This window comes from Lissotriton helveticus, chromosome 2_2 (genome assembly GCF_964261635.1).
Source record: "Lissotriton helveticus chromosome 2_2, aLisHel1.1, whole genome shotgun sequence".
NCBI lineage: Eukaryota > Metazoa > Chordata > Amphibia > Caudata > Salamandridae > Lissotriton > Lissotriton helveticus.
Window position 1 is genome coordinate 274,974,902 of NC_136060.1, and position 14,487 is coordinate 274,989,388.

The 14,487-nt window shown below is 43.9% G+C and overlaps 1 protein-coding gene across 2 annotated transcripts in view; it reads left to right on the forward strand.

The window, feature by feature from the left end:
• The window catches only part of ADGRA3 (adhesion G protein-coupled receptor A3), a 499,756-nt gene that overhangs the window by 427,226 nt on the left and 58,043 nt on the right, over positions 1–14,487 (forward strand). For both annotated transcript variants that reach the window (XM_078678405.1, XM_078678406.1), the window contains 2 exons: positions 2,994–3,207; positions 7,378–7,586. In XM_078678405.1, the coding sequence (XP_078534531.1) occupies positions 2,994–3,207; positions 7,378–7,586 (423 nt within the window). The remainder of the gene's footprint in view (positions 1–2,993; positions 3,208–7,377; positions 7,587–14,487) is intronic.

A 14,487-nucleotide genomic window follows, 5' to 3' on the forward strand; every position in this document is an offset into this window, starting at 1 on the left:
GTTCAGAATAGTGTCTCAGGTGGCAGGCTGGCAGAAACCAGTCAATAAATACACCAGACGCTGGTACACTTTCAGGGTGCTCCTCCCTCTTGGTGCATGTATTGATAAATCAGACACTGGCATCAGTGTGGGTTTACCAATACGAAATGTTTGATACCAAACATCCCTATTTTCAGTGAAGCCATCATGTAGTTGGGTGACTCTTTTTCACCAGTGTCCAGCAAATTTCTTAAGATGACTTCCCTGGTCACTCGTACTGCCAATAGTATGACTGACCTGCTCATGCGGGTTTGACCTCACATGTAATATTCAGCACCCTGCCTTAAGGCTGTTAGGCCTGCTATGGGGGTGACTTACAAATAGTCCATGCTTTTCAAGGACATGGCACACAGGGATGTGTGACATGTCATGTTTTCACTATTGTGTGCATCTATAAACGCAACCTGTAATGGCAATCTTGCATGTTCTTGGTGAGGGACCCTTAGGGTGACACAAATCATGCTGCTTCCCTTAGGGGTCCTCTTTAGTACCTCCAGCCCTAGGTATTAGGGTACTATTTACTCATAACCTACAGAGGGTGCTAAAGGTTTTGCCAATTAGGGGAACCATTTTACAGTTTTGGCAAAGTGCTCTGGTCATGGGGACCTGGTTAGCAGGAACGCTGTGCACTTTCAGTCAAAATCACATCATTTACCAAGCAAAAAGTGTGGGTGACCATGTCAAAAAGGGGTAATTTCCTACAGTAATAAAGGATAGAAAAAATATTACAAGCTATGTGGTGCAAGCTGAAACAAAGTGATTGCTCAAGTGTTTTGAGCTGTGGGGAGTGCCCCAGGGATCCATTCTAAGCCCAGCCCTTTTCAACTTTTACATCTCCCCATTAGGCTCCATGATTTGAGGATTTGTGTTGTCACGAATGCCATATGCAGATGACACCCAGATTTTCGTGATAGTGATTGAAGTAACAAAGACAGCAGAGAATTTCCATAATTGTACGCAAGAGATGAAGAATTGGAGTAGCAATAATGCCCTTAAGTTAAATGAAGACAATACTGAAGTAATCCGCTTCAGTCTCCCATCTATAACAAAGGTGCCAAACTGGTGACCTAAACAGCTACGAGGTGCAGCGACTCCAATGTCAGCGGAAAAGAGCGTGGGAGTAATCATTGACTCAGAATTTAACATAAATAAAAAGGTCATCCAATTCTGAACATTATGTTTTATGTACCTAAATCTTCTACAAACACAAGGAAATGATGGACGGAGCGCTGAAACTTTTCAGACACTCACCCCCAGTCACAGATCCGGGTTAAATCCATCATCGTTTTTTAGATCACTTCGCCACCCTAGTTCAGACACAGCTATATGCAAATCAGTCCTGACCCTGTGCGTTGATTCTTTTGCACCTGTACTACTGCAGTACTCTGTATACGGGACTCCAGATTAAATGTATGTTATACCTCCAAATAGTCCAAAGTTGGGCAGCCAAACTTGTAGCAGCGAGACAATAGTATGATTCAGCATCAGATACTAAGAAAGAGCTACACTGGCTGTCTTTGAATCAGAGTGCACTTCAAAATAGAGTCAAACGCAGTGCACATTTTTCAAAACTGGTCAAGTGAGTGTCTCATGTAAATTAGCCCAATATCAACTGAGAAGGATGCTGAGCCCAAGAGACCTTCATCTAAAAGTGTTCCTAAATTTGAGCTGGAAAGACAGGGAGGTAGATTTTTTTCAGTCTTGGCTCCTTAACTATTAAATAACATTCCTTTAAGTCTCACGTCAGAAACAAACCATTGAAGATTCTGTAAACTCAATACTAAATATGTAGTTAATCCAAATGTCAGACAAACCAGTTCAGCACAAGGTCACCCTTTTAGGATACACCATTTTGCACTTTATAAATACAAGCCATCATCTCACATAATTAGGAGAGTGAGTTTGACAGATTTTTAGCATGTATGTCTCGTTTTACTCTATAAGCATAGGACAACATGATCTATACATCCTTGACCTTTTGGGTCAAGACATATCTGATAAAAAGGCCCTATTAGGCATAATTCTGTTGACATCAACATTTTTAACTTAAATGGGTTATCCAGTCTCAGGTGTATACACCACTTTGTATGTCATATATTGCTGGATTTACTACTACATATTAGTATACTTGATAACATTAAACAATGTTTTCCCCTGCAGACTGGGAAAACATGAGAACGCATCTTAGGAATTGGGTTTCATTTGACTGGCAATATTGCTTTTTGTTTTTTTCAGAATAAAACATTTTTTTTTATTTTTTATGTTTAGTAACAATATTATAATGGGTTTGAAGGCAAATAATCGTGGTCAAAACGAATAGAAGGCCTCTTTGCTGTTCCATCTTAGTACATATATCTACGTCTGTCCCACACATCTTTCAGACCATTGCCAAATCCTCCCTGTAGATTGTGCCTCAGTTCAGACCTTGTGCACTCCCCCTAGTGAGTGCACAAGGTCCCTAGGGGACCCTAGAGTTATGGAATGACCATTCCATAACCCTTTAACCTGATTCCTCTCAGACAGGAATCTACCTGAATTCCTTGGTACTGGCCGCATTCTATCCAGATTCTACCATGTTTGTATGGACAGTGGCAGAACCATATACATTGGCTGTGCATATGGGTCGTTCGAAACTCATGTAACGAGCCATACCCACTTCTCCAAAGGTGGGCTTCTGTATCCAGTGTTTCTTTGCTTGATTAGGTTTTTCAGTGAGTAGTGCTAAAAACTGCTTGCTTTTAAATGGCATTCTGCAATGTTGAAAAGCATCTTTTTAAAAAAAAATCCTAATATCCTTGTTTTGTCTCTGAATTACCTCAGTGTTATATCTACTAGAAATGTCACGCAAGCCACATATATTACAGCATGCATTCATTTAGCATTGCAGAGAAAATGTAGAAATGTGTGAGATTTAGTTTTGCTTTCGTAACATCGTGAATTCCTTTATTTTCTAGAATACTGTTGTGGAAGCTTCTATCCAGCTGCCTTTTGCTCTTTTTTCACAAAAGGAGAAAAGAGAAATTCAGCCTCTGGATGAATCAGTAGGGAAGCTTCAGCTGATTGCCTTCCGGAATGGGAAGCTTTTTCCTGCTACTGGAAATTCAACGCATTTGGCTGATGATGGGAAGCGAAGGACAGTAGTTACTCCTGTCATACTCGCTAAAATAGGTTTGTTTCTAATTGTAATAGCGTAACAAAACATTTTTACAGTCTGCACCCACGATTTGAGTTGCATGTGATCACGATGTGAACTTAATATACGTCATGGTTCTTTCTTTATAACGATTGCTTGATGAACATGCATGTGTTGCGCTTCATATTCTCCTTTTAAATGTAAAGGCCAGGAAATGCACAGGTATAGCTTCAAGGTTCATTCAGTTGTATTTGACATCCTTCAAAGGGATAGCCATCTTTTAGTGACATAGGACAACATACACAATGTAGATAGGCTAGTGTCCCTTGCTTCTGCAAATGACCCACATTATGAATTTAGAAGACCTGGAAATTCTGAATTGACAGGTTTGAAGCTCTCATGACTTTGGATAAGTGACATGTCAATTATCCTATGGAGCAAACCACTTTGGATTACCCTGGTAAAAGTGAGATACCTGTTTGCTTAGAAAGAAAAGTCTGATTTCAGGTAGAAGCATCATAAACACCTTTTTGAGATGTTGAAGAGGGAAAACACGATCTGGTTTCTGTTTCCATCTATAATCTGTATCTTGAAGCTTTTAAGAAAAATGTAAATTGCTCTCTACAGTGCAAAGATTAAATTGCTAGCACAGAATTATTTATGTTCTTTAATGTCCCTGTGGAATGTCAAACTAAGATCTCACTTTCCAAATATGATTCTTTACTTTGATGTTGTATATCTAAAGTAAAAAAATATATAGGATATTGCTGAACAAATGTTGAACTTTAAAAATAATCACATACTGGGGTTCTCCATTATTGAATCTCTTCATAAAATGACATGCTGGGCTTACCTCCTGTTGTCTGGAAATCTTTTTAGCACTTCAAACAAGACTGGCATGTTCATTTTATGGAGTACCCTAAATTAGACTCAACTTTCTTGTTCAGGCCTTAACAACTTTCTGTGCTTTGCGTTTCTTCTCGTCTCTTCTCAGCTCTGCTCCCTCTAGAGGTCATTATTTTTAAAGATGATCTCCCACATGGGTTCCCCCACAAATGCGCTGTGTGAACAAATGTAGGAAGCTGGCTCTATATATGGTATTGCTACTAGGTTGTTACCGTGCACAGAGTCCAGGGGTTCCCCAAAAGTGTACAGGGCTCAATATAAAACCCAAAGTGCTTTATTAGTGGTAGCGTGGGGGGGGCATAATTCATAGCCCTAACAAAAAGGAGTGTAAGACATTTATTGCACAACAGTGATCAATAATGTACACCACTCAAGAAGGAGATCCAGACCAATTTTAGAAAATTATACATATATATATATATTAAAAGCAGCACAAAACATACACAACCAGCGACACAGGCGCGACTGGTTGCATGGTGCAATTTCGACATTGGGCGCCTAATGCTTTTCAATTGTGATACTTTCGGCAAAGAGGCTTCAGACGTGGCACTATAGGTTGCAGGAGGAAGACCAACAACAGCAGAGGTAAGTAGAGATGTAGGGGATCATAGGGGCACCATCTGTTCAGCTCACCAAGGCCCAGAGGCTTCGGTGCAGGGGTACCTTTCAACATCAGATTCTTCATACCGGAGCTGGTAACGGTCAGGGGAAGATTCTGGATTTACATGCATGCACCGTCATGGAGATCAGGAGAGGTCAGCCAATACTGGGCACGAGGTCAGGATAGCTGGGGAGATTTCACTGCACAGGTGTTTCACTCAGACTCTGGCCGTGGGCGTCGTGAATATAGTAGGCAGGAAATACGGAGCTACCTGGATCCGGGGTCCTTGACGATTGTTTTTTCTTGGAACGATCCGCTGTCCACGGGGGACTGAAGTCTTTCTCGAATGCAACAGTCCTCCCAGGGTTTTCAGAGGTCTCTGGCTGCAAGACTGGTTCCAGGTCCCAGAAGCTGGAGACTGGCCAGCAGGGCTGGTGCCAAGGCAGTCATCATCTTCATTTTTATCTACAGGGTTGTCTTCTTTCTTCTTAAGTTGTTGCAGATCCAGTTTTTCTAGGTCTTGGGGAGCCACCTAAATACTAGATTTAGGGGAGTAGCAGGTACGGCCAATGGGCACCTTACCTGGTGTGGGTGGGCATAGACCTAGCCCTGATTCAAGGGGTCTCTCCATCTTCAAGATGGCGATGACTGAAAGATGTGCTTCACCTCACCTCCCCCACCTTAGGGGTGGAGTTAGCAGAGGTGGGCACACCTATTCTTCTAATTTGTCAGTCAGGTTTGTCCACCCAAAGTGGCGGTGTAAACCTGGGGCTGACATCTGCGCGAGCAGCAGAGGCTGGGGGATGTATTACAAAGGCCGCCGGCCTTTGAAGATTCCCCCGTCGAGCACTGACCCATCCTGGGTGAGGAGGTGTGACTCCTCTGCCCACGATATGAATTGTTTCTGTAGCAGGGGCTCTCCACCCAGGGGTCCGGAAATATCTCTGGTGGAGACTGACGGCCTGCAGCTGGTCAGAGACCACACCAAGGTTGGCAGGTTTTTAGGGGGCACCTTTGGGGGGCCCTCTGGCTACATGGTACAATAAAACACACACTGGCATCAGTGGATTTATTGAGAGGAGTAGTTTGGCACCAAACACTCCTGTGTTCAGTGGCGCCCTCATGATGCTGGGGAACTCAAGTTGTCAAGTTTCCAGCCCATGTACTCTTTGACTTCTCTGGCACTTACAGTATAAGGAATGGACCGCAGTAGGGCATTACTGCTCATGCAGATATGTCCTCACCTGTGGCATAGTGCGCCCTGCCTTAGGGCTGGGAGGCCTGCTGGAGGGGTGGCTTACCTATACCATCAGACAGCGCTTGCTGGCATGCTATCCAGACAGGGTGCCATGTCAACTTTGTCTTCTCTCCTCTTACAAAGGACTACATACTTTAAGGGCAGCGGCAGGTTCCCAGTGAGGGGTCCCACAGGGCCCTCTTCAGCTCCTAGGCCCTAGGTACTCCGAGTACCATTTAATAGGGTGTTATGGGGGCAGAAGTGCCATTTATGGAATTTGTAGGGAAGGAGCTCTGGCACAGGGGACCTGGTTGGCAGAGACCCTATGCATTACATTTGAAACCACATCAAAACCAGGTAAAAAGTGGGGGCTAAGCATGGAAAAAAAAGGCACTTTTACAAACATTTTTTGTAGCTTTTTCTCCATCTCTTAAAGGCAACCCCATATGATTTATATTTAAATGTAAGCAAAACTTGCTTCATTAAAGCCAAAATACTTTTACCGGTTACTCCCAGAGCACATCCCACTCATAAAAACGGAGCTTATAACTTTTTTTAGGAAATAATCCCATAGCTGTCATTTATAAGGCAGCTAAATGGTCTACCCCGCACACATTTACCAAACAATACCTTGTGGATGTTTTCGATTGCCAACAAGCCAATGTAGGGAAGGGAGTGCTATGTACTCTTTTTCAAACTAATGCAACTCCCACAAGCTAGCCACCGCTTTTTTGGAGGGACTACTTCAGTCTATGCAGATCATGTGCATTTATACCCACATGTGCTATCAAATTGATTATTCCACTTACCCTGCAAGCATCTGTTCGTGGCATGTAGTGCTATAGATTCACATGCATTTTACGGACGTCTGCGGCTGTTGCAGTTACATTTTTATACTTATGTGAAACATTTGCATATCTTCGTTTTGCACTCCTTTCTCATCCACCTACTGTAAAACAGTCTAATAAAGGATTTGATGCCCATGCACAATATCACCAAGAAGTAGGAATCACTCGATCTTGTAACTCGAAATTATTTCTCAAAGAAAAAGAACTTGCACAACTCAACAGATGGCAGGAGTATGCAGAGAATGCGCATCAAAAGCACTGCATTCCTTGAACAAATGCTTACTAGCTAAGTAACATAGTCCTTTTCATTAAATGTATGTTTACTGTTGTCTGCGTATTTTAAAACCAGTATATCCGAGGTAAAGTATCAATTGATATTAGCGTTCTAGTCTGTGGTAGATGGTGGATAGCATGGTGTTTATTCTAGCTTGGATTACACCTTGCATATGGGGCCATAGAGGTCAATGAATTGTTGTTGATTTTTGAATGTGTGTGATGAAATAAAGCAATGTTTGTTCTACTTTTTGTAACTTATCAGCCAAGTCTCCACAGTCCAGGAAAAATTATAGTATAATTTGCCATGTATATGAATACCAATGTTCTTCTTTTTTAGATGGACTAAGCAGAGAAACCCAACAAATTCCTATCAACGTGACTCTCCGTCGTATTGCCCATGGATCAGACGCTGTTGCAGCACAGTGGGATTTCGATTTGCTTAATGGACAAGGAGGATGGAAATCTGAGGGCTGCCACATTTTGTTTTCAGATGAAAATATCACCACCATTCAGTGCAGCTCCCTCAGTAACTATGCAGTGTTAATGGTATGAAAGAACACATTGTAGTAAATGTATATTACTTTATAATAAGTATGTCTAACATGTATGCACTTCAGAAACGTCATAAGAAATACATGCAGTTTCACATAGGGCACTGTACATTATAGGACAAGATGGAAGACAATGCATGATTCGTATTTGAACTACACAGTTTCATTAAGTCCACATGTTTACAATTGGAATTCAGATATTTACACAATTACATTTCATATATTTGCACCTTTTCTTCCTAGCTTTGGTAACTTCAGTCCAGATGCAGTAGCTTTCGAAAAAAATACAGGACAAACAGGAATTGAAAACATACAATAGTGAAAAATCGAACATCAAACCTACTAACAGACTAAACTAACATTCTGAAGGGGACAGGGCTGAAACATCATAATTAAAAAAAATCTTTTCGAATAAACGTGAACGTATTTTACTTGGGAGAAGAGCAAGTAGTAGGCCATAATTTATTGCCTGACAATGTAATTTATGTATATAGGCAAAGAAGGGAGTTCCGTGATTGTATTTTATAAAAATGCTAACAAAGCATAAAAACAATTGAAGCAGGAAAATATATCCAAAATGCAAAAACAAGTGAAGCCATTGCACTGGAAATGTTAACTTTCTCTCCTAACCAGACTAGTTCGCTTGTGGAGATTTATTGAATAATTTTAAATCCGTGTACAGGAAATGAAGCTGCACACTGAACAGTTAGGTTTGAAAAGCCTGTTAGACATTTTAGCCAAAACGTTACAGTGATTGAAGCTTTTGAAATGGCATAGATATAAAATACTAAAAATAATCAACCGGTATGTTTTATTGTAACTACATACAAATCACACAGGACAAATCAAACCAATAACATTTTCTAAAAACGAACCTAAGAGCAATAGGTGGAAATGCCTATGGAAAGAAAAATGAACACTCCTAAAAAAGCAAGACCGTAACAGTCTTGTGAAACTCCAAAGATTGAGTTGTTGTATTTCCGCAGAAGAGCAAGTTCATCCAGCATCAGCTCTGAGACCTGATTCAACAGCTTAAGGTTCAGGGAATGCAGTTTTCCACAGAAAATGTTTTTGGCGGTTCTGCAAAACCAATTTTCCCTTTCACCATTCTCAGTCTAACATGTATATAATCCCTTCAGTTCACTCGACAAGTCCTGCAGCTGAACGACATGAGACAGCCTTAGTCTGCAGGAGGTCAAATACAAACATAAACCCCAATCTCATAGACCTGGTAATTTATAAAATTCCTATTTTTTAAAGCATTCCTTACTTTTTACTTTTCTGTTTCGGTGTTAGGTGTTCGAGGTTTGGTCTTGTTATGATCAATGCTATACCAGGTGAAGAACCGAAAAGCTTCTTTGGATGATATTTAAATCCTAGATTGAAAAGGTATTTTAGGGCCAAAGTCTTGTTTCAACACCCATCTTTCTTTTTGCTTTAACAGAAACACCAATGCATTTGAAGGAGGGGATGGAATGTAAAATTGTGTAATAAAATATATTAAAGGTTCACTGCTTGCAAACTGAATTGACTCATGCAGCTCTTCCTCGTAGTAAAGTTTAAGTTGATACCAGCGATGCAGACCACTTTTCGGGGATGTGATGTATTTCGGGCAAAAAGGGCCACATATCACTCACCATTGTAATTTGTTGAAAACATATGATCCAATACTAACTTTTTATCAATGTAATGGTTTGCGAATAAATAGCCACATTCAACAAAAGATCTTGCACACATTCTGAAAAATGAGGCATACTCTGCAGCAGCCTACATTTTGTGTTGGTACCCTACTTTTACACTGACTGTGTAGATGATCCTGTGCCAAACAAGAACATTGTGCTTCTTTTGTTTAATTCTTTTTATTGAATTAAAACAGTCTTGCAATATACTAATCCCAGGCCTGGATGCATGAAGGTTTTCTAGACTAGTCCTCCATCATCAACGGCTTGCACAACCTTGAAAAAGCTTTAGCTATTGAGGGTTGTGCCAACATAGCTTCTGTCGTGGCCAAATACAGTGAGCTTAGTTTGCACTTCTTTGTGTTGCTGATCCATTTAATTTGTCTATGAATGAGTGAATAAATAACAAATAGAGCACAAAAGCTATCCTCACTAGAGCTTCCAGTTACTAGATGAAATGCAAGGCCTAATCATCTAAAAAAGCGTCCCGATTTAAAAAGCCAGTTTTTTAGTCTCTTACAAAAATTAGAGATTGAGGGAGCTAAACTCAAGTCAATAGGAAGTAGGTTTCAATGTTCAGCAGCATGAAAAGCATATGAACCTCTGCCAATTTAATTTTGCTGCGATTAAACTTTGCGAATAGTATAAAAAGTCAATGGCAGAAACATATCTCCTATTAGAGGATTACTTACATGCCTCAAATGGCAAAGGTGGACCTTTGGTATAAATTCCCAATCTCCGCACGTTTCTTGTTTCCCAGTTAAGACACCTTCTGGTTTTGGATGTCAGTGGAAGTCTCGGTAACTGAGTACTTTGGTCTGAGTAGTTGAGAGAAATGAAGTCTTGTACTTTTTGACTGCTGCCCACCAACAATTTGCTGTTGTAACCATATATTGTAGTATTGACTCTTGGGTTGATCCTAAATTCCATGTGCGCCCCACAATAGGTGCGGTAGTGGGTTAGTATCAAAGCATTGTTTATTTGTGTCTCCAATCATCTGTGTGCCTGTTTCCTCTTGTTATTTTTGTCCGTTGTACAGGCAGATCCCTTGTGTTTTTTGTTTGGGGGGGAATGTTTAAGAGGCCGCTAATGCCAAGTGACCCACCCACTGCAGATCTGTCCCATAAGACCGAGGAGGTCATCGGGTGGCCTCCTCAGTTTTGAGGTGGAGGCTCCTCGACCCATGGGCTGGCAGTGAATGCACCTAGGAGTAATAGCTGCCGCCTTCTTCATTTAAATTAAGCTCACAACCTATACGTTTTTTAACCAATATGGTTCATGAACCTGATGATCATGGTTTTTGCAATAATGATTCCAGATATAGGAACGTCTCTGGGTGACGTTTACCATCAGGGCAGCAGTCATTAGGGCAACACTCGACTGATCGTTCACAGCTTTTTAGTATGAAACAACGAGTTTAAGATGGAGGATGGTGGCTGCTGCTTAATGAAAAATAGCACGGCCCGCTCCATCCCCACTTTTTCCCCTTTCCTGATACCTTTATAACTGTGTCCTATCTGACGGTAATAAAACGTTTTCCTGCCAGAGCAAGCTCCTGGAAAAGTGCACATGCTTGGTTTCATATAGACATAAACCTTGAGGTGACGTTCTAAGAGGAGGGCAGAGCTTGAATGTTCTGCACAGCTCTTCGAGAAGAAAGCTCTGACCCAGCCTGGTTAGTTGGAAATGAGAACTTGAGAGCTCACCAATTGGCAGTGACTTGTGTACCAAGCAGGATTTCACCAGGGCCATCATAGAAATGGGTCATGGAAGTTAGAAAAAAAGGGGCATTTTTAATAGAAACAAAGGTTTTGCAGCGTGAATCTTTCTGGATTCACTATGCTGTGCATATTCCGCAATCTGGTGGTAGGGTCCGGAATCGTAGTCTTTTTTTCTCTTTTTTTTTTTTGTAGCCCAGGTGGGCGTTGACGACCCACCATTTGGTGTACCTTCGGTGACGTCGGCGTGCTTCCGGCGGAAGCTCCCACCCTTGGGCGCCATCTTCAGATTCTTTTTTCCGCCGTTGGGTCTGGATCGTCGCGTGAAGCTCCAGAAGTTTTGGAGGAGAAAAGGAGGAAATACAACAACTCTTCGACAGTAAAGGCCGGAGAAGATTGGGAGAAGAAGACCATCAGAGAGGAGACGATGAAGAAAGGGAAGAACCTCGAGATCTTCGACGTCCTAAGGGAAATTCGCACACAGGGGGCCCCCTGAGCGCTGGGATGTACAAGACACCCTTTAAATTCTGCAGAAACTGCCACCACAAGTTCGCGCAGAAGGACCAGCACCCGGTCTGCAACCTCTGCCTGCCAACGGACCACGAGCGCAAAGACTGCAACGCCTGCTCCGTCTTCAAGCCGAAGACACTCCGGGTTCGAGAGAGGCAGAGGATAGCTCACCACACGATGCAGGGCAAAGGCCAGGCTCCGACGCTTTACGAACTGGGTCTCTCCACCGACGACGAGGACAACATCGCGGAGGGTCCAGATGACTTCATGGACGCAGAGACCGATAAGAAAACGTCTGACAAGGTAGGAGAGTCTACGACCCCGAAAACCTCGACAGGACCTCGAAAGCCTGAGGCAGACTCTCGAAAGTCAGAGTCCAGAGCCTCGTAAGGAGCACCGGCGCCGAAAACTTCGACGACCGAAGCTGCATCCTCCGAAAAAGAGCCCAGCGGATCCTTTGAGAAGGACTCCCGGGCGCCGAAGACCGGCGAAAAGCCAAGGTCGTCGAAGCAAGCCCCCGAAAAAGGTCTTCGACTTCGAAGGAAAAGGAGCCGAAAAAAGCTTCGACGTCGATGACGCCGTCGAAGAGAGCAGCCGAAACACTCGACGCCGAGATGGAGAACATCCTTCAGAGAAAGAAAGACTTCGATGAAAAGATGAAAAGTTACAAGATCCCCTCGAAGCCAGCGACGGCCGTCGCTGAGGTGCAGGAGCACGAGGAGTTCGACGTCGAAGAGCCGATGAAAACTCCGGAGCCCTCGGAACACGAAGAGGAAGAGGACCTCTATTACACAGAAGGGGAATATGGGGAGCAACAGTCAAGCTACGGCTCAGGATCCTCGACGGCCCAAGACCAGGAATGGCAGGACATCGAGGCCGAAAACCCGGAGGAGGCTGTGGAGACATACCCCTCGAGGCCTTCGCCGCCGGATGACATTGGGGCATACAATGAGGTCGTCAGGAAGGCAGCAGCAGCTTATGGGGTTAAGCTGGAAGAGGAAAAGCCTAAAGCAGATTTCCTGCTGGAAACATTGCTTCCCACGCAGACAAGAAGCCAGTTCCTGCCCATGCTGAAAAGTATCACAGACCAGGGGAAGGAAGCGTTCAAAGACCCGGCTACATGCAGATCAGTCACGCCGAGGACGGAGAAGAAGTACAAATTCTCCTCCCAGGACCCTGCTTACATCAAGGGGACCGTCACAGCAGATTCAATAATCGCTGCAACGGCCAGAAGAAGGGCCAACGTCCCAACAACATCTGGGCCACCACCTGACAAGGAGAGCAGGAGGATGAACCTGACGGGCAGAAAAATAGAGAGGAACGCCACAACGCACTGGCGGATGGCTAACTCCAACGCCCTCCTGAATAGGCATCAATACCAGCATTGAGATGAGATCGGCCAATTGCTCAAGCACCTCCCGGAGCAATACCGTGAGAGGGCATCACACCTTGTGGAAGGGGGGAAAAGCATTGCTAACTCGTGCCTGAAGACTGCCTTGGATGGGGCTAAAACATCCAGCAGACTGATGGCTATAGGCATCACTGAGAGGAAATACAACAACTCTTCGACAGTAAAGGATCTCAGGCTTCAAAACTGAGGTTCAGAACAACATCCTGAACACACCCTTCAATGGTGAAACACTGTTCGGAGCCCCAGTTGATGACAAACTCACCCAACTGAAGAAGGACAAGGAGACGGCAAGGTCCATGGGGGCCCTGCAATTCAGGGGGATGAGAAGGGGCACTCCTACACGGAGGCCGAACGGCAGGGGTGGAAACCAGCAAGGACAATCACACCAGGCGTTCCACCAGGGGCAACAGAGTGACAACCAAGGTCACCAGGGCCAGCAGAGGCAAAACTGGAACTACAAGAACAGGGGCCAGTCCTTTCGATCAAGAGGAAACAGACGGGGCCAGAGAAGGAGAGGCGGTGAACAACCCCCCTCTAAGTGACTTCACACGGAAAAAGGTGCTCACCCACTCGAACCATCCGGGGAGGAGCACGGAAAAACAAAGAGGAGAGGGCTACATGGACAAGACACAAAAGAACATGTAACACCAGTAGGAGGCAGGCTGAGATTTTTTCTCCAGGAGAGGAGAAAAATAACCACAGACAAGTGGATACTCAACATCATGCAGTTCGGATACTGCATAGAGTTGGAAAAGAGACCACCAAACAGAAAGCCAAAGAAAAGAGAGCACTCGGGAAGAGAGCTGCAATTGCTCCAAGAGGAAGCTCAAGAACTCCTCCTCAAAGAGGCCATCGAACCGGTCCCATTCAAATAACGGAACAGGGGAGTGTACTCAAGCTACTTCCTGGTGCCAAAAGTGGACGAAAGCCTAAGACCCATCCTGGATCTACGGTTCCTAAACAAATATGTAAAGACTCAAAAATTCAAGATGACGTCCCTACAAGAGGTCATCCCACAGATAAAGGCCGGGGACTTCTTGTCCACCATAGACCTCAGAGATGCGTACCTGCACATCCCCATGAACAGGAAGCACAAGCACATGCTAAGATTCACAGTAAACAAGGATCACTACCAATTCACAACCCTGGCATTCGGTCTAAAATCCGCACCAAGGGTGTTCACCAAATGCCTCGCAGCAGTGGCCGCACATCTGCGAAGGAAGGGGGATACACGTGTACCCCTACCTCGACGACTGGCTCATAAAGGCAAGCTCTTACAGGACATGCAAGGGTCATGCAGAGTAGGTCACAAGAACGCTAACAAGCCTGGGATTCTCCATACACTGGGGAAAATGCTCAATGGAACCAGAGCAGGTGAAGATCTTCCCGGGAGCTCAAATCGACACCGTCCAATGCAGGGTGTTACCCAGCGAAAAGAGGACACTCAGCCTACTAAGGGAGAAACGTCACTACCAGAAGGGGCGAGCTCTGACAGTGAGGACAGTGAGCAAGATCTTGGGAATGATGGCGTCATGCATACACCCGGTCCCCAATGTACGCCTACAGATGAGACCACTC